Source organism: Chiloscyllium punctatum, chromosome 22 (assembly GCF_047496795.1).
Source record: "Chiloscyllium punctatum isolate Juve2018m chromosome 22, sChiPun1.3, whole genome shotgun sequence".
In the NCBI taxonomy this organism is placed as follows: Eukaryota; Metazoa; Chordata; class Chondrichthyes; order Orectolobiformes; family Hemiscylliidae; genus Chiloscyllium; species Chiloscyllium punctatum.
In genome coordinates, this window is record NC_092760.1 from 17,890,301 (window position 1) to 17,913,994 (window position 23,694).

General features: G+C 42.2%; 1 protein-coding gene across 1 annotated transcript in view; it reads left to right on the forward strand.

The window, feature by feature from the left end:
• Positions 1-23,694, forward strand: part of LOC140493433 (low choriolytic enzyme-like) — a 182,122-nt gene that overhangs the window by 141,799 nt on the left and 16,629 nt on the right. Inside the window, exons 9-10 of the mRNA XM_072591862.1 lie at positions 126-250; positions 1,932-2,050. Of these exons, the coding sequence (XP_072447963.1) occupies positions 126-250; positions 1,932-2,050 (244 nt within the window). The remainder of the gene's footprint in view (positions 1-125; positions 251-1,931; positions 2,051-23,694) is intronic.

Sequence of the window (23,694 nt, forward strand, 5' to 3'; positions counted from 1 at the left end):
ACAATCGATAGATAATGCAACCCATGCAGAAATAATAAGAGGAGCAAGACTAATAGGAGAATGGTTTTAAGCATTGAATATATAATGAGTGTTTCTTTTTAACTGCAACTTATTTTTGATTGCAGGTACTATCTTGCCAAATCTTCGCGGCCTACTATAGTACCCAAACGAAATCCAAACATACCGATTGGATTTGCTGAGGGGCTCAGTGAGATAGATGTTTTGAAAATAAATAAATTGTATCAGTGCAGTAAGTATGAATCTAATTATTCTGCTGGAGGTGGATAATGATCATATAAAGTTTTGATTATAATGGGTGTTTATGCCACACTACAAAAATATTCAAACTTGCATGGCACATTAACATAGCATTTTATTGTAGTAGTATACCACAGAACACTTTTTATTGCATCTTATTTTCTTAGATATTCATAGGTTTAGACAAAGGTTTTCTTAGGAACTAGAGTACAGAACAGAACTCAAATTCTAACTGAGGCAGCTCAAATGTATTGCTGCTCAGGTTAAGGATGTTTTGTTTCAATCAGATTCAAAAATGTGCGCTTTCCAGTGCAAAACTGAGTAAATAATAACTTCAAACTTGTTCACTTGCTTGCTTTTATCTAAAAGTAGAAACAGCTTAAACACAGATCGAGAATGCTGACATCCATGCAGTATTCACATCACTTAAGATGCCCATGATCTAAAAAAACCTTCCTTAGGAATCTCATTCCCTTCCCTCTTTCCAAAACGATTTGGATCAAGCATTTGTCATTATTACATAAATGTGATGTAAATGTATTTGATTCACTGGTAAATTGTGTTTGATAATGCTCCTGTGATTTGCAAGGGAGCACCTTGCTATATAAATTTATATTACATAAATTCAAGTTATTACTGTAGTTACAATGAGAATGTGTTCTGAATGTGTCTATGATGATGTATTCTAGCTAGAATGCATTGAGGTAATACACTGTGATCTGTCTATAGTGAGATGGTACATACTGATCTCGATGGATTGAGATAGTGTACACATATGAGCCTATAACAGGAAGATTGATAAGTATGTGGCAGATCTTTCCCTTTTGTTGATTTTCTGATCATCTGCTGCAGGGCCAGTATTGGTGGATGGATCATTTAAGATTCAGTAAACTTGGTCATTAGTGATGCTCCTGACCAGTATTGGTAATGGACATTGAAGCCCCCCCCCCCCCCCCCCCCATTCAAAGCACATTCTGTGTCCTTACCTGCTCCCTTCCTCTTTAACATTCTATGGTTGACTCTGGAATTTCCGTTGAAATAAGATCTCTATTTTATTGATAATTTTCACAACTAATGTCTCCAGAAGTACACCTGTGTGTCTCTTTTTCTTTGGTACTCCAGTAGTATTATATAATTTAAGCAGATCTTGCTGCTGCATTTCCCTCCACATCAATTACTATTCCATCGTAAGGTTTCATTAAATAGAGATCACTTATTTCAGAAGCTTTGGTCATTTATATATAGTACAATTCAATCTGAATTGAATGACCAGGTAGTACAAGTTATGTGAGGACACCAGGCAAAAGCATGTTCTTCTTGAGGTAATGTACAATCATCTTTATAAAATGCTTGAGAAGACCATTAGGTCATTCTTAACTAGAAGTTAGCACCTCCAACAACTCAGCAGTGCATTAATGTGTCAAAATAGAGTTATGTATTCAGCATCTACGGAGTCAGGCTTGAACCTACATCTTTCTGGCACAAAAGCAACAGTGGTATAACTGATTCAATTTATAAATTGCTGATAGAATAACCAACCATCAGATAAGATGAAATGAACGACAGTTGAAAATAATCATATTGCAAAATATCAAGGTTTTAATTTTGTGGTTATTCATCGTATTATCTAATTTATTTGATACCATTGTGTTTTGATCTGATTCATTTTAAAGAAACGTGTGGAAACCTCTTAACTCAGAATGATAGAAGTTTCACCTCTCCAAATTTTCCAGCTGTGTATCCGAATAATGTTCGATGCAAGTGGATGATTCGAGCTCCTGCAGCAATGAAGGTAGACCATACAGAGTATCTTGAAGCAGCAGTTGATTTCTTGTACTGTAGCAGTGTGAGGAGTAACTTTAACTTGTACTGGAGTAGTAAATGGACTTTATTGGTTTGATTACCATTTATACTCCACCCAAATTTCACTTCCATTTGATTTGAGGTGTGATTACAGTCGGTTCTGATGTAACACAATAGTTCAGTTCCCATGCAATCTCACGTTATAAGAAAATCTGCAATAGCTGCGCTATTTAAACTAATGGGGCTGGAATTGTGTCATAGCCAATACAGGTAAGGAAAGTTCGGGTTCTACAACTAACAGTCGAAATTCTTCAAATGCATTAAAGATGTTTTGCATTGAAAACATACACATTATAGCAAAACCGATTGTTTAGCCCTATCTGTCCAGCCGAAGCCAAGTTGACAGCTGGTTCAAATTGATCAAAAGTGCTTATCCATTCCTGATGAGGGGCCTATGCCCGAAACATCGATTCTCCAGCTCTTCAGATGCTGCCTGACCTGCTGTGCTTTTCCAGCACCACACTCTCGACACAAAGAGTGCTCATCTACTCACATCCTGCCCCAGTGCTCTTGACTGAATTTTAATTTGTTCTTTCAAACCTGCCCAGATCAGGATGAAGTGACGTCATTGGGTCCCAGTAATAATATTAATTGATGGCCAGAGCGAGGATCTCATTATGGATTCCCTTAGATAAGATTTCAGCAAAAGCAACTGAGGCAGACAGAAAACCAAAGTTTTTAATGAAAAATGAAATACTGCAAAGTTAGAAATGTGAAATAAAAACAAGATTCTGAAAATTGAAAGCAGGCAGTATCTGGGGAATGGAAAACAAAGATAACAAAGGTGATTGACCTTTCATCGGAACTGGGAAAAGTTAGAGATGCAAAAGCTTTTAGCAAATGAAAAGGAGGTGTTTGAAATACAAAGCATAAGAAAGGAGAGATATAATACAAAGGAGAGATGAAATGACAAATGAATAGATGATGCAAGGCCAAAAACAGTAGCAATGGCACAAGAATTTTCTGAAATCTCTGTTTTAATTTCATATGCCAGTTTCAATCAAAGAAGCTACGCCACTGACTGACTGACGAAACAAAGGTAGTATGAACGTAGAATGTCCAAACTTTTGAAAAGCTAAAGGCTATTTTAACAAAGAAGCTTTCAGCTCCAAATCTTAATCAAGTATTTAAAATAGCCTTTGATAATAGTGGTATCAGGACAGGGGAAGTCCTCCTTCAGGTACTTGAATCAGGAATAAAGAGACCAATCAGCTACTCATCCAAAAAAATCTAAACAAACTTCAGAATCAGTGGTCCACAGGAGAAAAGGAAATTCTTAGTTTATCACTGGTTCTAAAATATTTTGATGTGTTCACAGGGTGAGAGGGTCCCTGGCCAGGCCACCCCTACTTGCCCAGAGCACATTTAAGAGTCAACCACATTGCTGTGGTTCTGGGATCACATGTAGACCAGACCAGGTAAGGATGGCAGTTTCCTTCCCTAAAGGGCAAGATTGAAGCAGATTTTTTTCTGACAATCAGCAATGGAGCCATGGTCATCATTAGTCTGTAAATTACAGATTTTATTGAATTCAATTTACACCATCTGTCATGGCAGGATTCAAATGCCAGTCCTCAGCACATTGCCTAGGTCTCTGGATTAACAGACAGTGATAATGCCATTAGACCATTGCTTCCTTATATATACTGATTGCAACTATCTTTCATAGAAAGGTTTAAGACCAAGGATACCAGGTATTCCATTGGAGCTTGTTCCTTGAACCATACCACTTAAAAATCACTCACAGTGCTGGGCAACCAAATCTGATTGCAACCCATGTCCAGAATTTAAACAGTCTCAGTTAGAATTATAAAGCTAATTGGTGGAGGAATGAACGTTGTCTGTGTCAGCTGTTTCATGCTTTTTAAAAATAGTTTTCCTCCGTTGTAATGAAGTGAGAATGAATGAGAATCAGAATCTCATTTCATTGCATCGGAGGAAAATATATTTTTTGAACATTTTTAAAAATGAGATTGAATGTCATTCCATTTGTCCTGCAGGGGGAGTGCTGCAACATTGGGTTAGAATCTTTAGAACTTGCAGATGGTTTTTAGTTTTAATTCCAACATGTGTTCTTTTTTTTGAAAACAAGAACTGCTGCAGAGAAAAAAATAACTAGGAATGTAAATACAGTGACTGTTTGGCAGTGGATAAAACCCGCAGAATGTCCCACCCATAAAGTTTTAGGGAAACATCAAACAGGAAGAGTCTTAAGAGAGAAAGCCTTAACAAGGCGAGATAACAAGCAGGTCTAACTAGGGTAAAACAACTCGAGAGGGGGGGCTAGCCAGCAACAACCCATCTCTTGAAAGTATATATGTTTTACCCTCCATCAATATACAAAGAGGGGGTTAAAAACTGACTGCAACACTAGTATATGTGTGTTATTGCCAGATGTCCTAATGTATGGATGAGAGTGCTGTGAGTGTTACAGCTTTGGGCACAGTCATTTAAAACACCCCACACTTCAGGTAAACAGAGGGAAAGTCTCTCTCACCATGAACACTGGAATTCAGTCACCATCAAAGTTATCAGAACAACAGTATTTATGGAACCTGCAAATCAAAAACATCTCACCTGCTGAACTGTCAACATCAATGCTATCAGTGCATCCAGTAGCAATCATAACTCTGCTCTTCTTATCTCCTCTTCCCAAACAATTAAGGGGCTGATCCATTTTTTTTACTTTGATCAATTTGGCCTTGCCTCTCGTTTTGATTCTGTATATCTGTGTTGTGTTACTATTTCTTTTTATGTTTAGTAATTAATAAACTCATTCTTTTTGTTAATTTAAGAAAGTCTGGTTAAATTGGCTGTTTTTAAAGCATGGTTAATTTATATCTGGGAGAAAGGTATCCAAAGGGTAAAGGATCATTTGTAAATTAATCTTGTTGTAACCAACCAAGGAGGCAGATGAATAACCAGAAGGAGCTAGTTCATCACTTCTCTTTTGGAAGCTTGAGATATCCCATCTGGAACCAGAACAAATTGGGGAACCTCAACTGGTGTCTGGTCATAACATATGAGGTGGGATATGACTGAATTTAACACTGACACTCTAATTGAGAGCACCATTCAATTAAATACCTCCGCTAAAGTGGGCAAATGGAGTGCAAGGTCAACATAACTGAAAGTTCCTCAATTTACCCATTATTGTAGCAAGATATGTCAACAAACCAAGGTTAATGGGCAAAAGCTAATTTCCCAAACTGTACTAAGACATGGAGCACGTTTTTCAAGTTGAGATGACCAAGCAGCTTAATCAGCTCGTGAATAGCTGTGCTACTATTTTCAAAGACATTTATAAAAGTATGGTTGACATGATGGTATATATCTGAATCAGGCATGATGTAAGGCCAATTAATTCCAAGGTGGTTCTGCTCAAAACCCAATTGAAGAGGAATTAAAGAAGTAACAAAGAAATGGTGTGTGGGTGAGAATGGGTTATAGTGATTGGGTACCTCCAATCCTAGTAGTCCCTCAGATAGAAAAAAGACTATTTGAGGTCCATAACATCATAATCAATAGGCAATGAATGATGAGCAGCATCCATTAGTAACCTCTCAAAGTTTGTACAGAGTGAGAGATCCAAAGTATATCCTGAATTTCGATGTGTCCCTTGTTTATGCTCAGTGTAGAATAAGACCGTCAGTAGCATTTCAGGATTGGTATGATCAAGGTGGGAGGAATGTACTGTCTTTCTCTAATTCCATTACTCTGCAAGTCACAGCACAAATTCAATTCTTTTACAAGGTTACCAATTTGGCCAATCATATGTTTCCTCTATATTGGACTTCAAATAAAAATATCCATCAAACAAAATCTTTAATAAACACAAATTACTGATTTATTATGAAATAAAATCTATTCAGTGAAGATGTATAACTAGTTAACACCTTGTTCTCTATACAAAATGTAAATGTTTATAAATAATCTAAAATACACAAACAAAATGCTCTTGTATATATCACGTAAAGGGGAATAAACAGATTTTTCTGTGCAAAGAATTATTTCTGGGGAAAAAGACACTTTTGTTCAAGAAGTATTAGTTCTAGAAAGCAAGAAGGATAAGATTTGAAATGTTTACGTGACTGTTAGTGTGAGATTCTGGCACGTGCAGACAGATGGCACCTAATATAATATGTCTCCGGCTCTTAGAAGCTGGCTTCAAATTCATCGTGTCAATTATTTCTCTGAATGCTCTTCTGAATGACAATCAGGGTTCAGACTGGGCCAGAGCTCTAGGTACCACACTGCACTCAGATCAAGAGGTTTTTCAGAAATTGGAGAGCTAGGCTAGGATGCTCTTTTCTTTCTCAAGGCTGGCCACCTACTGAAAAGTATAAGCTGCAACCTGACAGTTGTAAATCTAGGTAGAGACTGCAGTAAACAAGCAGCTAGCACAAGATATGAGACTTTCAAGCAATGCTTCGTTTAAAAATAAATCCAACGTCCTTTAATTGAACACACATTCCGGGTATCTCCACAATCCTTTAAACTCAACTCTATAAACAATTGTTAAACAGAATGCCACTGTAACATGATAAACACACACGTGGGATTACACGCCTACATGAAACTGCCTTATGATGTGAAGTCTTCAGCAAATATTTCCTAAGTTATAATTAAGCTAAGATTTTGCAAGGAATGCTGTATGTACAGGGTTATGTATTGATTTGGAGCAGATAAAGTGAATCTTCAGGTGTTAGGCAAAGTGTCAAAAAGGTTCCATGGTCATAGTATGAAGCTGTTAAGAGTACTTGGCCTGAAAATCAATCTACAAATGGCTATAGCCAATGAAAGAGAACATAAAGATGTTTAGTCAATGCTCTAAAACCAAAAGACATGTCTCAGCTTAGATCTTTTCTCACAATTTCTACCTGAGCTCACAAGTGTTAATTCTACAAAATGAGGTGTTGAAAAAAAATTGAAATGGGAATGGTCTCAAATGCATCAAGCTGCTTATGATGCATATAAGGAAAACATGGCGAGTGATTCTGTACTCATTCATTATGACATAAATCATGACCTCAAGCTAATGCATCATGCTTTAAATGTTGGAATTGAGGCAGTCATTGTCATGGGGAGTGTTCAGGAGAAGCCCATATAATTGATTTGTGTACACCAAATCTAGCTGCACAGATAGAAAAAGATTACCTTTAAATTATGCCTTTTGGTCAAAAAGGTCTGTCATTCGATCATGTGTGGCACGAGAATTGGTATTCGGGCCTCAGCCCTTCTGATGAAGAGCTTCTGCCTGAAACATCAATTTTCCTACTCCTCAGATGCTGCCTGATCTTTGCTATGCTTTTCCAGCACCACACTTTTCAACTCTGATCTTCAGCATCTGCAGTCCTCACTTTCTCCCTGTCATCCGATCATGGCTGATATATTTCTCAACCTCATTCTGGCTTCTCCCCCTAACCCTTTATCAATCAACAATCTATCTATCTCTGTCTTAAAGACACTGAAAAACATGGCCCCCACAGCCTTCCATAGCAATGTGTTCCACAGATTCACCACCCTAGGGCTGAATAAAAACTTATCATCTCTATTCTAAAGAGTTGTCCCTTCACTCTGAGGCTGTGCCCTCATGTCCTAGTCTCTCCTACTAGTGGAAACATCTTTTCCATGACCACTCTCTCTGTGCTACTAGGCTTACCCTTTGTAAAGATCCTATCTTTATTTTTGCATACTTTTGATTGTGGAGTGAAATGGGAAAAGAAGTTTTAAAAGCCAAGGATAGAATCATAAAATTTAATAGAATGAAAGGAGGTCATTCAACCCATCATATTCTCAAAAGAGCTACCCAGTCAGTCTCACTCTCCAGCCCTTTCTCTGTAGCCTTCTCAATTCATCACTTCCAAATATATGTCCAGCTCTCTTTTGAAATTTCCTCTGGAATCTACCTTCACCATCCTCCCAGGCAGTGCCTCCAAATCCCAGCAGCTCTAAGTAAAGGTGTTTCTCCTCATCTCACTCCTAGCTGTCTTGCTGACAGTCTTGAGACCCCTGGATACTGACATACCAACCAGTGGAAACAGAATTTCCTCTTTATCCTGTCGAATTTGTTCATAATTTTGAACATCTCAATAAGGCCACCTCTTAATCTTCTCTGCTTTAAGTAGAATAAGCTTATTTCGTTTAGTTTTTCTTGTATCTAAAATCTCTCATTCCTCATATCATTCTAATAAATCTCCTTTGAACTCTCTCCAGGGACTTAACATCTTAAATAAGGTGCCCAGAACTGAACACAGTGCTCCGAATATGGTCTGTTCAATGATTTGCAGAGGTGTGGCATAAGTTCCTCACTTCTATTCTCTATGTCTCTATTTATAAATCCAAGGATCCTACAAGCCTTCTTAATGACTGTTTCAACTTGCCAGGCCACCTTCAAGAGAATTATGCTCTTTAACCCAAGACCCCTCTGCTCCTGTAGCCATTACAAAGTTGTCCCATTGAGCCTGTACTGTCTCTCCATGTTTCTTCAACTGAAATGCATTACCTCACATCCCTCTGCATTGAAATTCATCTGCCAGGTGTCTGTCCATTTGGCCAACTTGTCTTGAAGTTGTTCAGCATCACCCTCACAATTCACTATTTTCCCTAGCTTAGTATCATAAGTTAAAGTTGAAGGATTGCCTTACCTTTTAAAATCAAGTAACGTGACTCATTGTAAGTGCTTTTACATAGCTCTTGTTCAAGCTGTAGTGCAGGATGCTATCTACAAATGGAGCTTTAGGCAACAAGTACCAGATTGGTCTAAAGACTAGTGACCAGTTATCAATGACAAGGGCCTCCTGCTTGCCAACAACGATACGATTAGTTCCCCAGTTGCTGAACAGCTTAGGAGTGTGATATATTTAGACCCCCAAAAGGTAGGAGTCTTGTTTCTGCTGTACAGTAAAAACCTCTAGTCTACAAACCTGAAAAAAGATATTTTATTTTCCATCAGCCATCGCTGTAATCTTCAGTTTTTAATGTGTAAATCAGATACTTTATAAATGTGAACTAGCCACTCTGTGCTTTTTCCAGCAAGTGCAAGTATCCAGAGAAGGAGAATCAAAGGAGCAGAAGTATCATCTTGTGAATCTGGTGAACAGGGACCATTAAACTGCCTTCCCAGACTTTCCCTCCACCCATCACACCCACTTGTTTTCTCCCTGTCTGCATCTGTCTAAGAAACTAAGAGTTTTTGTGTTTTTTTAAAGTTTTTACATAACCTCATAGTCCGGGAACCCTGCCCGGTTCTACCTCCTTCCCAAGATCCACAAGCCTGACCACCCTGGCCGACCCATTGTCTCAGTATGCTCCTGCCCCACTGAACTCAGCTCTACTTACCTTGACACTGTCCTATCCCCCCTAGTCCAGGAACTCCCCACATACGTTCGAGACACCACCCACGCCCTCCACCTCCTCCAAGACTTCCGTTTCCCCGGACCCCAACGCCTCATCTTCACCATGGATATCCAATCCCTCTACACCTCCATTCACCAGGGCCTCCAAGCCCTCCGTTTTTTCCTCTCCAGACATCCCCAACACTACCCTTCCACCGACACTCTCATTCGTTTGGCCGAACTGGTCCTCACCCTTAACAATTTCTCCTTTGAATCCTCCCACTTCCTCCAGACCAAAGGGGTAGCCATGGGCACACGTATGGGCCCCAGCTATGCCTGTCTCTTTGTTGGCTACGTAGAGCAGTTGATCTTCCGTAATTACACCGGCACCACTCCCCACCTCTTCCTCCGCTACATTGATGACTGCATTGGCGCCACCTCGTGCTCCCACGAGGAGGTTGAGCAATTCATCAACTTCACCAACACATTCCACCCTGACCTTAAATTTACCTGGACCATCTCTGACACCTCCCTCCCCTTCCTGCACCTCTCCATCTCCATTAATGACGACCGACTTGACACTGACATTTTTTACAAACCCACCGACTCCCACAGCTACCTGGATTACACCTCTTCCCACCCTATCTCTTGCAAAAATGCCATCCCGTATTCCCAATTCCTCCGCCTCCGCCGTATCTGCTCCCAGGAGGACCAGTTCCACCACAGAACACACCAGATGGCCTCCTTCTTTAGAGACCGCAATTTCCCTTCCCACGTGGTTAAAGATGCCCTCCAACACATCATGTCCACATCCCGCACCTCCGCCCTCAGACCCCACCCCTCCAACCGTAACAAGGACAGAACGCCCCTGGTGCTCACCTTCCACCCTACCAACCTTTGCATAAACCAAATCATCCGCCGACATTTCCGCCACCTCCAAACAGACCCCACCACCAGGGATATATTTCCCTCCCCACCCCTTTCCGCCTACCGCAAAGACCGTTCCCTCCGCGACTACCTGGTCAGGTCCACGCCCCCAAACAACCCGCCCTCCAATCCTGGCACTTTCCCCTGCCACCGCAGGAATTGTAAAACCTGCGCCCACACCTCCTCCCTCACCTCTATCCAAGGCCTTAAAGGAACCTTCCAAATCCATCAAAGTTTCACCTGCACATCCACTAATATCATTTATTGTATCCGTTGCTCCCGATGTGGTCTCCTCTACATTGGGGAGACTGGGCGCCTCCTAGCAGAGTGCTTTAGGGAACATCTCCAGGACACCCGCACCAATCAACCACACCGCCCCGTGGCCCAACATTTCAACTCCCCCTCCCACTCTGCCGAGTACATGGAGGTCCTGGGCCTCCTTCACCGCCGCTCCCTCACCACCAGACACCTGGAGGAAGAACGCCTCATCTTCCGCCTTGGAACACTTCAACCCCAGGGCATCAATGTGGACTTCAACAGTTTCCTCATTTCCCCTTCCCCCACCTCACCCTAGTTCTAAACTTCCAGCTCAGTAACTGTCCCCTTGACTTGCCCGGACTTGTCCTACCTGCCTATCTCCTTTTCCACCTATCCACTCCACCCTCTCCTCCCTGACCTATCACCTTCATCCCCTCCCCCACTCACCCATTGTATTCTATGCTAATTTCTCCCCACCCCCACCCTCCTCTAGCTTATCTCTCCACGCTTCAGGCTCACTGCCTTTATTCCTGATGAACGGCTTTTGCCCGAAACGTCGAGTTCGAAGCTCCTTAGATGCTGCCTCAATTGCTGTGCTCTTCCAGCACCACTAATCCAGAATCTGCAGTCATTGTTTTTACCTCAGTACTTGTTTTTCACCCACTGTGTGTCCTGGACACATCATTTGGGCTTTAGTAAACTAGCACCTTGCAAGGTTGGTCACTTGGTACTGCTGGGTGATCCTTTTCACCCAAGGCACCGCACTGACCTGAGCAATCTGTGTTCTGGCTGTGAATGAGCTGTGGTTGTCTGCCAGGAAAAAGCTTGCCTTCCTCTCCCTGACCTTGTCCATGAACACAATCAGAAGTCCGTGAAGTGAGGAGCTAGCTTGTCTTTAGTCCTGAAGAAGAGTTATACCTGAAATGATGACTTCTCCACATGATCCTGCCTGGCTTGCCGTGTCCTTCCAACCTCCTGTTTGTCTTTAATCAGGGCTACATCCTTGGTGATTCGGCTCGAAAAACACAGTGTGAAGGATTGTTGCCGGTATTGCATAACTCGGTTTTAAATATGGCACAAGAAGTATGTAGGCCAATGGTCTTCAACCTCTGCGGCTGTGTAGTGCTCTGAGAAACATACATAACAGCCTCATTACAAAATTCATGAAAAGAAGAGCATGAAATTGTGTGAGAAAATTCTGCTCTAAGCCTAGATCTATTAGGTGCCATGAATGAAAAAAGGTTTCTAACTGCAAGTCGGAAAACTCCACCCATAAAAGTCTTCAATTGCCAAAATAACAATCATGATGCAGGAGAGTTCTCTATGCGAGGACTAAACCAGAAGAGAATAGCAGCACAGTGGCCCAGTGGTCAGCACTGCAACCTCACAGCACCAGGGACGCAGGTTCATTTCCAGCCTTGGGTGACTGTGTTGAGTTTACACATTAAAGGGATGTAGGTGACACGGGGGTAGGCCAAACTTTACTACCCATTACTCATTGCCCTTGAGAAGGTGAGCTGCCTTCTTGAACCACTGCAGTCAAAGTGCTGTACTGTCATTAGGGAAGGAATTCCAGGATTTTGACCCAGCAACAATGAAGGAACAGAGATATCAAATCTATATGATGAGTGACTTGGATGGGTCTTACAGACTGTGATAGTCCCATATATCTGCTGCCCATGTCTTTGATGGTGATGGACATCAGGAGTTTGGAATGTACTGTCTAAGAAGCCTTAGAGTCATAGAGATGTACAGCATGGAAACAGACCCTTCGGTCCAACCCGTCCATGCCAACCAGATATCCCAACCTAATCTCGTCCCACCTGCCAGCACCCGGCCCATATCCCTTCAAAACCTTCCTATCCATCCAAATGCCTCTTAAGTGTTGCAATTGTACCAGCCTCCTTTGGCAGCTCATTCCATACACGTGCCACCCTCTGTGTGAAAAAGTTGCCCCTTAGGTCTCTTTTATACCTTTCCCCTCTCACCCTAAACCTATGCCCTCTAGTTCTGGACTCCCCGACTCCAGGGAAAAGACTTTGTATGTTTACCCCATCCATGCCCATCATAATTTTGTAAACCTCTATAAGGTCACCCCTCAGCCTCCGATGCTCCAGGGAAAACAGCCCCAGCCTGTTCAGCCTCTCCCTATAGCTCAAATCCTCCAACACTGGCAACATCCTTGTAAATCTTTTCTGAACTCTTTCAAGTTTCACAACATTTTTCCGATAGGAGGGAGGACAGAATTGCACGCAATATTCCAATAGTGGCCTAACCAATGTCCTGTACAGACGCAACATGACGTCCCAGCTCCTGTACTCAATATCTGACCAATAAAAGAAAGCATACCAAATGCCTTCTTCACTATCCTATCTACCTGCGACTCCACTTTCAAGGAGCTATGAACCTGCACTCCAAGGTCTCTTTGTTCAGCAACAGTCCCTAGGACCTTACCATTAAGTGTATCAGTCCTGCTAAGATTTACTTTCCCAAAATGCAGCACCTCACATTTATCTAAATTAAACTCCATCTGCCACTTCTCAGCCCATTGGCCCATCTGGTCCAGATCCTGTTGTAATCTGAGGTAACCCTCTTCGCTGTTCACTACACCTCCAATTTTGGTGTCATCTGCGAACTTACTAACTGTACCTCTTATGCTCGCATCCAAATCATTTATGTAAATGACAAAAAGTAGAGGACCCAGCACCGATTCTTGTGGCACTCCACTGGTCACAGGCCTCCAGTCTGAAAAACAACCCTCCACCACCACCCTCTGTCTTCTACCTTTGAGCCAGTTCTGTATCCAAATAGCTAGTTCTCCCTGTATTCTGTGAGATCTAACCTTGCTAATCAGTCTCCCATGGGCAACCTTTTCGAACACCTTACTGAAACCCATGTCGATCACATCTACTGCTCTGCCCTCATCAATCCTCTTTGTTACTTCTTCAAAAACCTCAATCAAGTTTGTGAGACATGATTTCCCACGCACAAAGCCATGTTGACTATCCCTAATCAGTCATTGCCTTTCCAAATACATGTACATCCTGTCCCTCAGGATTCCCTCCAACAACTTGCCCACAGCTGAGGTCAGGCTGATGATTTTTAGCAGTGTTCCTTGTAGATGGTATGTACAGCTGTTACTGAGCATTATTGATGGAAACACTGAATATTCATGGTGCCAATAACATGGCCCTGGATTGTGTAAAGCTGTTCTTGGAGCTGCATCCATCCAGACAGGTGAGGAATATTTAATCACACTTCTGACCTGTATCTTATCATAGAGTCATAGAGATGTACAGCATGGGAACAGACCCTTCGGTCCAACCCGTCCATGCCGACCAGATATCCCAACCCAATCTAGTCCCACCTGCCAGCACCCGGCCCATATCCCTCCAAACCATTCCTACTCATATACCCATCCAAATGCCTCTTAAATGTTCCAATTGTACCAGCCTCCACCACATCCTCTGGCAGCTCATTCCATGGTGGACAGACTTTGGGGGTGAGTTACTCGCCACAGTATCCCTAGTCTCTGACCTGCTCTTGTAGCCACTGTGTTTATGTGGTGAGTCCAGTTGAGTTTCTGGTCAATGGTAACCCCAAGGATGTTGATAGTTGGGGATGATGAGACCATTGAAAGTCAAGGGGGAATCTTGAGAATCTCACTTGATGAATTTCCTGGCATTTGTGGGAGGTCAATGACATTTGACAGTTGTCCAGATTTTGCTGGATTTGGACATGGACTGTTTCATTATCTGAGGAGTCATGAATCGTGCTGAATATTGTGCAACCATTGGCGAATATCCCCACTTCTGACCTTAGGATGGAGGGAAGCTCTTTGACGAACCACTGAAGATGGTTGGGCCTAGGACACCTGAGGAACTCCTGCACTGATGATTCCAGACAACTCAACAGAGAAAAGTTTATTCAATTTTGAGCTTTCGATGGGTATGTCAGGAATAAAAGAATTACGAGAGTAAGATTAGGGCCAGTCAAGCACAGTACTGGGAAGTTGTTTCTGGAGTCTAAGAAGATAGGACAGGTGCTAAATGAACATTTTTTGACAGTATTCACGCTAGAAAAAGACAATGTTGTCAAGGAGAATACTGAGATACAGGATACTAGACTAGATGGGATTGAGGTTCATAAGGAGGAGGTGATAGCCATTCTGGAAAAGGTGAAAATAGATAAGTCCTGGATAGGATTTATCCTAGGATCCTCTGGGAAGCTAGGGAGGAGATTGCAGAAACTTTGGCTTTGATATTTATTTTGTCGTTGTCAACAGGAATAGTGCCAGAAGACTGGAGGATTGCAAATGCTGTCCCTTTGTTCAAGGAGAATGAAGGCAACTCTGGTAATTCTAAACCAGTGAGCCTTACTTCAGTTGTGAGTCAAGTGTTGAGAAGGATTATAAGAGACAGGATTTATAATCATCCAGAAAGGAATAATTTGTTTAGGGATAGTCAACACGGTTTTGTGAAGGGTAGGTCGTGCCTCACGGACCTATTGAGTTCTTTGAGAAGGTGACCAGACAGGTGGATGGGGGTAAAACGGTTGATTTGATGTCTATGCTATAGTAACAGGGATTCAATTGTAAGGAACAGATAGACTTTTCTATGACTGCAAGTGAGACTGCAGGATGGTATGTTGCTTCGCTGGTGGTAAAGTCTTGGAAAACTTGATGCAGCTACAGAACAGTAGAGAAACAGGGGCAAAAACAAAAGACAGAATAGGAAATAGGCAGAAATTAATCAGTATGAATCATGATGCAAAATAATACAAACAGGACTAAGGGTGTGGCCTTGTGTCTTAATGTGCAGAACTTTTACAATAAAGTGGATGAATTAGTCATGTACAAGGTTATGATATAGTTGGGGTGACAAAGAAATGGCTGCAGGATAATCAGGAATGGGAACTGAATATTCAGTTTTTAGGAAAGACAGACAAAAAAGAAAAGGAGGTGGGAGAAGCCTTACTGGTTAAAGAAAAAATTAATGCAGTTGTGAGGAAGTCATTAGCTCTGGTGATGTGGCATTTGTTAGGATAGAGGTGAGAAACACCAAGCATCAAAATGACAGTGAGAGTTATATGTTGACCTCCAAATGGAAAAGATACCAACCAGAATACTAGAGACACAAACGAAAAAAGGGACAGCTGTAATTATAGTGACTTCAGTCTACATATAGATTGGACAAGTCAATCGAGAACAATCCCTGAATTCCTTTCGTATCAGAGTTGAAAAATGTGGTGCTGGAAAAACACAACAGGCCAGGCAGCATCCGAAGAGTAGGAGAATCGACGTTTCGGGCATAAGCCCTTCTTCAGGAAGAGCTGAAGAAGTTAGGACGATGGTTATCCTATGCATTTGCCAAATGTTGGAAGTCAGAAGATTGTGAAGTGCTTTTTGTCAGTTGCAACTGTACATCCTATAGATTGGATACACAGAACAATAGTTTCCTCACACACCAATCAAACCAGCCCCTTTGGATGGTGTTTAGTTTCTGGAGGGCTATTTCAGCTACAACCAATCAAATGGAGGATATTCTGTGATACTCTGAACTGGTAGTGAGTCTATGGTACCTTACAGACAGTGGAGATGCTTTACAGAAACAGGAGGTAAACGACTTGTCACAAAGTATGCAAGTCCTGGGTCTCCTCCATCGCCACACCCTAACCACCCAATGCCTGGAGGAAGAATGCCTCATCTTCCACCTTGGGACCCTCCAACCACATAGCATCAATTTCCCCTCCCTCCACCTTATCTCAGTTCCAACCTTGCTAATCAGCATCACCCTCATGATTTGTCCTACCTGTCCATCTTCCTTCCCACCTATCTGCTCCACCCTTCTCTACGACCGATCACCATTACCCATCTCTGTCTACCTATCACACTCTCAGCTACCTTCCCCCAGCCTCACAAGCCTCATTCCTGATGAAGGAATCTTGCCCAAAACATTGATTCTCCTCAGATGCTGCCTGATATGCTGTGCTTTTCCAGCTCCCTATTCTCGACAAAATATCCAATGTCTGATCTGCTGCAATAGCCACAGTATTTATGACTGATAAAGTTAAGTTTCCATTTGATGTCAAGCCTACAGCCTGACAAATGTAATGTCATTCAATGTGAGATAAGGTGAAGGAACTCTCAATTTGCAAATGGTCACTGTCAGGCTCATCTGCCATGAATGTCATTTGCCACTTTTCAAACTGGATTTGGATGTTGTCCAGGATCTGCTGCACATGGGCAGAAATTGCTTCGTTAACTGAGAATTTGTTTAATGCTATGCAACGATCAATATACAGTTCTCTTTCAGACTTCATGATGAAGGGAAGTCATTGAAGGAGATACTTGGGGCTTGGATTCTGTTAGAGTATATCCTGCTATAATGTTGTGAGGCCATAATGATTGGTCTATCTACTCTGCCCATGATTTTGAACAAGTCTATTAAATTTTCTCTCAACCTCCCGAAGAAAATAGTCCTGGCTTCTCCAATCTTTCCCTCAGAATTGAAGATTGTAATTCTCGTCAATCTTTTCTGCATTTTGTTTAATGCTTTCAAATCCTTCCAAAAGTGGACAGAGTATTCCAGCTGAGGCTGATGCAGTGTTTCATACAGCTTTACCATAATTTGCTTGTTTTTGTACACTACAGCAATAAAATTCCTAATCTTGCATTAACCACACTCTCAACCTGTCCTGCCAGCTTCAATGATTACTGCACATATATCCCAAAGTCTTTCATATCCTGAACCCATTTTTGAATTTTAGTCTTTATTTTACATTGTTTCTCCACATTTTACCAAAATAAATCACTTCTTCTCTGTTAAAATCCATCTGCAATTTGACTATACATTCCACCAATCTCTGTTTTTTTTAAAAATTTAATGATATGTTCTTCACCAATTATAATGCTTCCAAGTTGTGAGTGATCCTATAATTTTGAAATTCCTGTGGTATGTTACTCACCACAGTATTTCTAGCAGCTGACCTACTTTTGCAGCCACTGTGTTGATGTGGTGAGTCCAGATGAGGTTTCTGGTCAATGGTAATCCCCAGGATGTTGATAGTGAGGATTCAGTGATGATAACACCCTTGGTATCAAGGGATGGTTGTTAGATTGTCTCTTACTGGAGATGGTCATTGTTTGGTATTTGTGTGGTGAATATGTTACTTGTCACTTGTCAGTTCAAGCCTGGATATTGTCCAGATCTTACGTAATTGAACATGGATTACTTCAGTATCTGAGGAGTTGCGAATGGTACAATCATCAGCAAATATCCCCATTTCTGATGTTGTGATGGAGGGAAAGTTATTGATGAAGCAGCTGAAGTTGTTTCGGCCGAGGACACTACCCTGAGGAATTCCAATCGAGATGTCCTGGAGCTGAGATGACTGACTTCCAACCAATATAACCACTGTCCAATGTGCCTGGCATGACATTAACTAGTAGAGAGTTTGCTCCTGATACCCATTGATTCCAGTTTTGCAAGGGCTCTTTGATGCCACATGCAGTCAAATGCAGCCAAGGGCTGTCACTCTAACCTCCCCTCTGGAATTCAGCTCTTCTGTCTATGATTGAACCAAAGCTGTAATGAGGTCAGGCGCTGAGTGGCCCTGACAGAACCCAAACTGGGCATCACCGAGCAGGTTGTTGCTGAGCTGGTGCTGCTTGATAGCACTGTTGGTGATACCGTCCATCACTTTACTGATGATTGAGAGTAGACTGATGGGGCGGTAATTGGTCAGGTTGGATTTCCTCTGCTTTTTATGACCAGGGCATACTTGGGCAATTTTCCACACTCTCAGGTGGATGCCAATGATGGATATGTGCAGAAATAACTTGGCTGGGGCAGTAGCAAGTTGTGGAGCCCAGGTCTTCAGTCCTATTGCTGGCGTGTTGTCAGGGCCCATAGCCTTTGCAGTATCAGTGCCTCCAACCGTTTCTTGATATCACTTGAGTGAATTGAATTGGCTGACGTCTGGTAACTGTGATGCTGGGACCACTGGCGAAGATGGATCTTCTGGCTGAAGATTACTGTGAATGCTTCAGCCTTATCTTTTGTACTAATGTGTTGGCCTCTTCCATCATTCAGGTTGTCAGCATTTGTGAAGCCTCTTATTCCAGTGAGTTTTTCAATTGTCTCCCACCATTCATGACTGGATGTAGCAGGACTGCTGAGCTTAGATCTGATCTGTTGGTTGTGGGATCGTTTAGCTCTATCTACCACTTGCTGCTTGTGCTGATTGGCATGCAAGTAGTCCTGTTTGGTGGCTTCACCAGGTTGACACCTCATCTTCAGGTGTGCCTGGTGCTGCTCCTGGCATGCCCTCCTTCACTTAACCATTGATTGAGGATTGATTCCCTGCAGGAATTAGAGTTATTGAGCTGTACAGCATGGATGCAGACCCTATAGTCCTACTCATCTATATCAACTAGATATCCTAAATTAATCTGATCCCATTTGCCAGCATTTAGCCTTTATCCCTTTAAACCCTTCATATTCATACACCCATCCAGATGCCTTTTAAGTATTGTAAATGTACCAGCCTCCACTACTTCCTCTGGCTGCTCATTCCATACATGCACCACCTGCTGCGTTAAAAAGTTGTCCCTTAGGTACCTTTTAAATTTTTCCTCTCTCACCTTAAATCTAGTTTTGAACCCTAGTTTTGGACTCCCCTACCCTGGGGAAAAGACCTTGGCTATTCATGCCCCTCATGATTTTAAGAACTTCTGTAAGGTCACCCCTCAGCCTCTGACACTCCAGAGAAAACAGCCCCAGCCTGTTCAGCTCTCCCTATAGCTCAAACCCTCCAACTCTGGCAACATCTTTGTAAGTCTTTTCTGAACCCTTTCAAGTTTACAACATCCTTCCTTATAGCAGTGAGACCAGAATTGAATGCAGTATTCCAACAGTGGCTGAACCAATGTCCTGTACAGCCGTAACATGACCTTCCAACTCCTGTACTCAATGCAATGACCAATAAAGGCCAGCATTCCAAACGCCACCTTCATCACCCTATCTACCTGCAACTCCACCTTCAGGAGCTATGAACCTGCACTCCAAGCTCTCTTTGTTCAGCAACACTCCCTACGACCTTACCATTAAGTGTATAAGTCCTGCTCTGATTTGCTTTCCCAAAATGCAGCACCTCGCATTTATCTGAATTAAACTCCATCTGCCACTTCTCAGCCCATTGGCCCATCTGGTCAAGATCTTGTTGTACACTGAGGTAATCTTTGCTGTCCACTACACCTCCAATTTTGGTGTCATCTGCAAACTGACTAACTATTCCTCCTATGTTCACAACCAAATCATTTATATAAATGACGAAAAGCAGGGGACCCAGCACCGATCCTTGTAGCATACTGTTGGTCACAGACCTCGATTCTGAATAGCAACCCTCCGCCACCACCCTCTGTCTCCTACCTTCGAACCAATTCTGAATCCCAATGGCTAGTTCTCCCTGTATTCCATGTGATCTAACTTGTAAGCCAGTCTGTCATGAGGAACCTTGTCGAAAGCCTTACTGAAGTCAATGTAGATCATGTCCACCATTGTGCCTTCATTCGTCCTCTTCATTATTTCTTCAAAACACTCAGTCAAGATAGTGAGACACAATCTTCAATGTGAAGGCAGGAATTTGTCTCCACAAGGACTGTACACTGGTCATTCATACCGATACTGTCATGGACAAATGAATCTGCAGCTCGCAGATTGGTAAGGATGAGATCAAGTATGTTTTCCCTCTTATTGGTTCCCTCAGTAATTGTTGCAGACCCAGTCTAGCAGCTACGTCCTTTATGACCCAACCCCCTGCTTGATCAAAGTTAAAAGTGACACAACACCAGGTTATAGTCCAACAGGTTTAATTGGAAGCACACTAGCTTTTGGAGCGACGCTCCTTCATCAGGTGATTGTGGAGGGCTCGATCGTAACACAGAATTTATAGCAAAAGTTTGCAGTGTGATGTAACTGAAATTATACATTGAAAAATTGATTGTCTGTTAAGCCTTTCATCTGTTAGAATACAGTGATAGTTTCACTACTTTCATGTGTAAATCACAAACCCTTTTTTTTAAGAGTTGCATTCTTGGGTTAGCTGTTAACAATGGTGATAGCTAGACAATATGTTGAAGGTGTTGGCCCCCTGTGTTCTCTGTCTACGACCTGATGCTTAGATTGATTCTAATCTAAAAAGTGAGATAACGGAGTTTTACATAAATTCATGCAGTTTTTGAGCTCAGAGTTCTACTTGAATGTATGCAGTTTTTGAGCAAAGTGCAATGTAACTCTGCAAGTACAAATTCACCCCACAAAATATATGTGTGTATGTGGGTCTTTGTCTGTGTGTGTGTCTGTCTGGGGTGGGGGTTGTGTGTGTGTGTGTGTGTGTGTAGTGAGTCTTAAATCTGTGAGGGGGTCCATGTGTGAGTGTAGGAGTGTGTGTGTCTATAAGGGTGTGTGTGGGTGTCTGTGTGCGTGTCTATGTGTACCTGTGTCTGTGTGTATGTGAGAGTGTGTGTGTGTAGTGCAATGGCGATCACCTGTAATGTGACATGAACCCAAGGTCCTGGTTGAGGCCCTCCCTTTGGGTACTGAACTATCAGCCTCTGCTCGGCCACTTTCCTCTGCTGCCTGTCCTGAAGTCCACCCTGGAGGATGGTCGCCCTGCTTGATCAGTAGTGCTGTTGCCGAGCCACTCTTTGTGGTGATTTTTGAAATCCCAAGGGAGCACTTGTCACCTTCAGTGTTTCCTCCAAGTGTTGTTCAACCTGGAGGACTACTGATTCATCAGCTGAGGGAGAATGGTATGTGGTAACCGACAGGAGGTTTCCTTGCCTATGTTTTACTTAATGTCATGAGGTCTGAAATCGATGTGGAGGACTCCCCAGGCAACTCCCTCCCAACTGTGTAACTTTGTGCTGTCCCCTCTGTTAGCTCTGTCTTCCAGTGGGATGGAACTTTTCCAAGGATGGTGATAGTGGTGAGTGGGACATGACCTTTCAGATATCATTCTGTGCAGATGACTATGTCAGGCTGCTGCTTTGACTGGTCTGTGAGATAGCTCTTCCAATTTTGGCATTGGTCCCCAGATGTTAGTAAGGAGGACTTTGCAGGGTCAAGAGGGCTGTTGCCATTTCTGGTGCCTAAGTGGTTTGTCCAGTTTCATTTCTTCTATGTTGAGATTTTGTAGCAATTGATACACAGAGTGGCTTGCTAGGCCCGTAGCAGAGGGCAGATCAGAGGCAATCACATTACTGTGGGTCTGGAGGCACATGTCGGCCAAATGGCTGATTTTCTTTCCTGAAAGGCATTAGTGATGGTCATCAGTAGATTCTTAATTCCAGACATTTTTATTGAATTGAAATTTAAATCCTGATCCCTTCAACATGTTTCTGGATCAAAAGTCTAGTGATAATACCTCAAAGTCATTGCCTCCCTTGAGGGTAGGCCATTCAGGCCTGAGATGAAGAGAAATTTCTTCACCCAGAAAGTGGTGAGGCTGTGGAATTTTCTACCACAGGAAAGGTTTGTGGCCAAAATTCTGAATGTTCTCAGGAAGGAGTTAGGTTCTTAGGTCTCAAGGGATCAAAGGATATGGGAGAAAGTGGGAATAGTGTACTGAATCATATTGAGTGGTGGAGCAGGCTAGAAGGGTTGACTGACCTGCTACTGCTCCTATTTCCTCAGTTTCCAACATTGCAATGCTGCTGGAAGGACACTTTGTGTATTCAGACAGGGCACTCAGGTCACAAAATGGACCATGCTGCATCCAAGGGCTGCCAGCCCATTCTCAGTGCCCATCCATTCCATGCCCACTTGCAAACCCACAGCATTCTCCTTGCCTCACTTTGCTTTCTTTGCATTTTGCCTCCTCAGCCTAAGGTACCAGACTCTCAGTACATCTGTCTTGCCTTGCAGACATAAACTCAGGAAGCCTGTCAAAGTAGTCAGCAGTCCTCAGTCAAGGGCGATAGCCTTTAATCAGGAGGTCATGGCACAGTAAGTGAAGGGTAGTCTCTGATACATTTGCACAGGGTCCATCAGTCACTTGGGGCGTTGAGGGACTTTGCTTACAAATTTGTTGTGTGCAGCAGTTTGTCAAATTTTTTTTGAAGTTCATGCACACCGCATTAACCATTTTACCTTCATGTATCTTCTCTATTACCGTGTAAAAAATCTCCAGCTGGTTAGTTCAAAGTTTGCCTTTAATAGCTCCATGCCAGCTTTCTTTCATTAATTTTTGTTTGACCCAAATGACTAGTTATTCTGTTCTACATCATTGTTTTAAAATATTCTGTGGTTAAACTGGCTGAACTGTGATTGCGGGTCTCATTTTTTCAACTTATTTTTGAACAAGGGTCTAACATTTCCAATTCTTCAGTCTGTGAGCACCATCTGTGAGTTGAAGGAGGATTGGAAAATTATGGATGGTACCTCCTCAATTTCACCTTCACATCCCTTCTTGTCTTGCATTCGTTCCATTTGATGCTGGTGTCTTATCAAGTTTTAGTATAGATAGCCTACCCAATACCTCTTCATTATCAATTCTAAACACATACTATGTCTAAGCTACTTCCTCTTTCACGCTTTCTGTTTAGATAGCATCTTTTTTCTCGATAAAGACACATACCAAGTATTAACATAATATTTCAGCCATACACCCTGTCTCTACATGTAAATCTCGTTCTTGTCCCTATTAGTTCTACCTATCTTTTTTGTTACCATTTTACAATTTAGACACAGATTCTCCACATTGTTAATAATTAGTGAAAACTTTTTGCTCACTTTTTATTGCAAGGCTTTTCTCCCACTCCATATGCTTCTCTTAATTCTTTCTTGCAATTTGCTTTGATCACTTCCGCTGAGTCTGATTCTCCATTGTATTAACCAACATCTGTCATAAGTGCACACTTTTGCTTCAACCCACAAATGGTCATACATGATATCCTTTGTACCTATGATTGTGGTGCACTATCCTTCTGCTACATACTCCAGTTCAGTTGGATAGCTCTAATGACCTCCATAAACCTCTTACCTTCTCC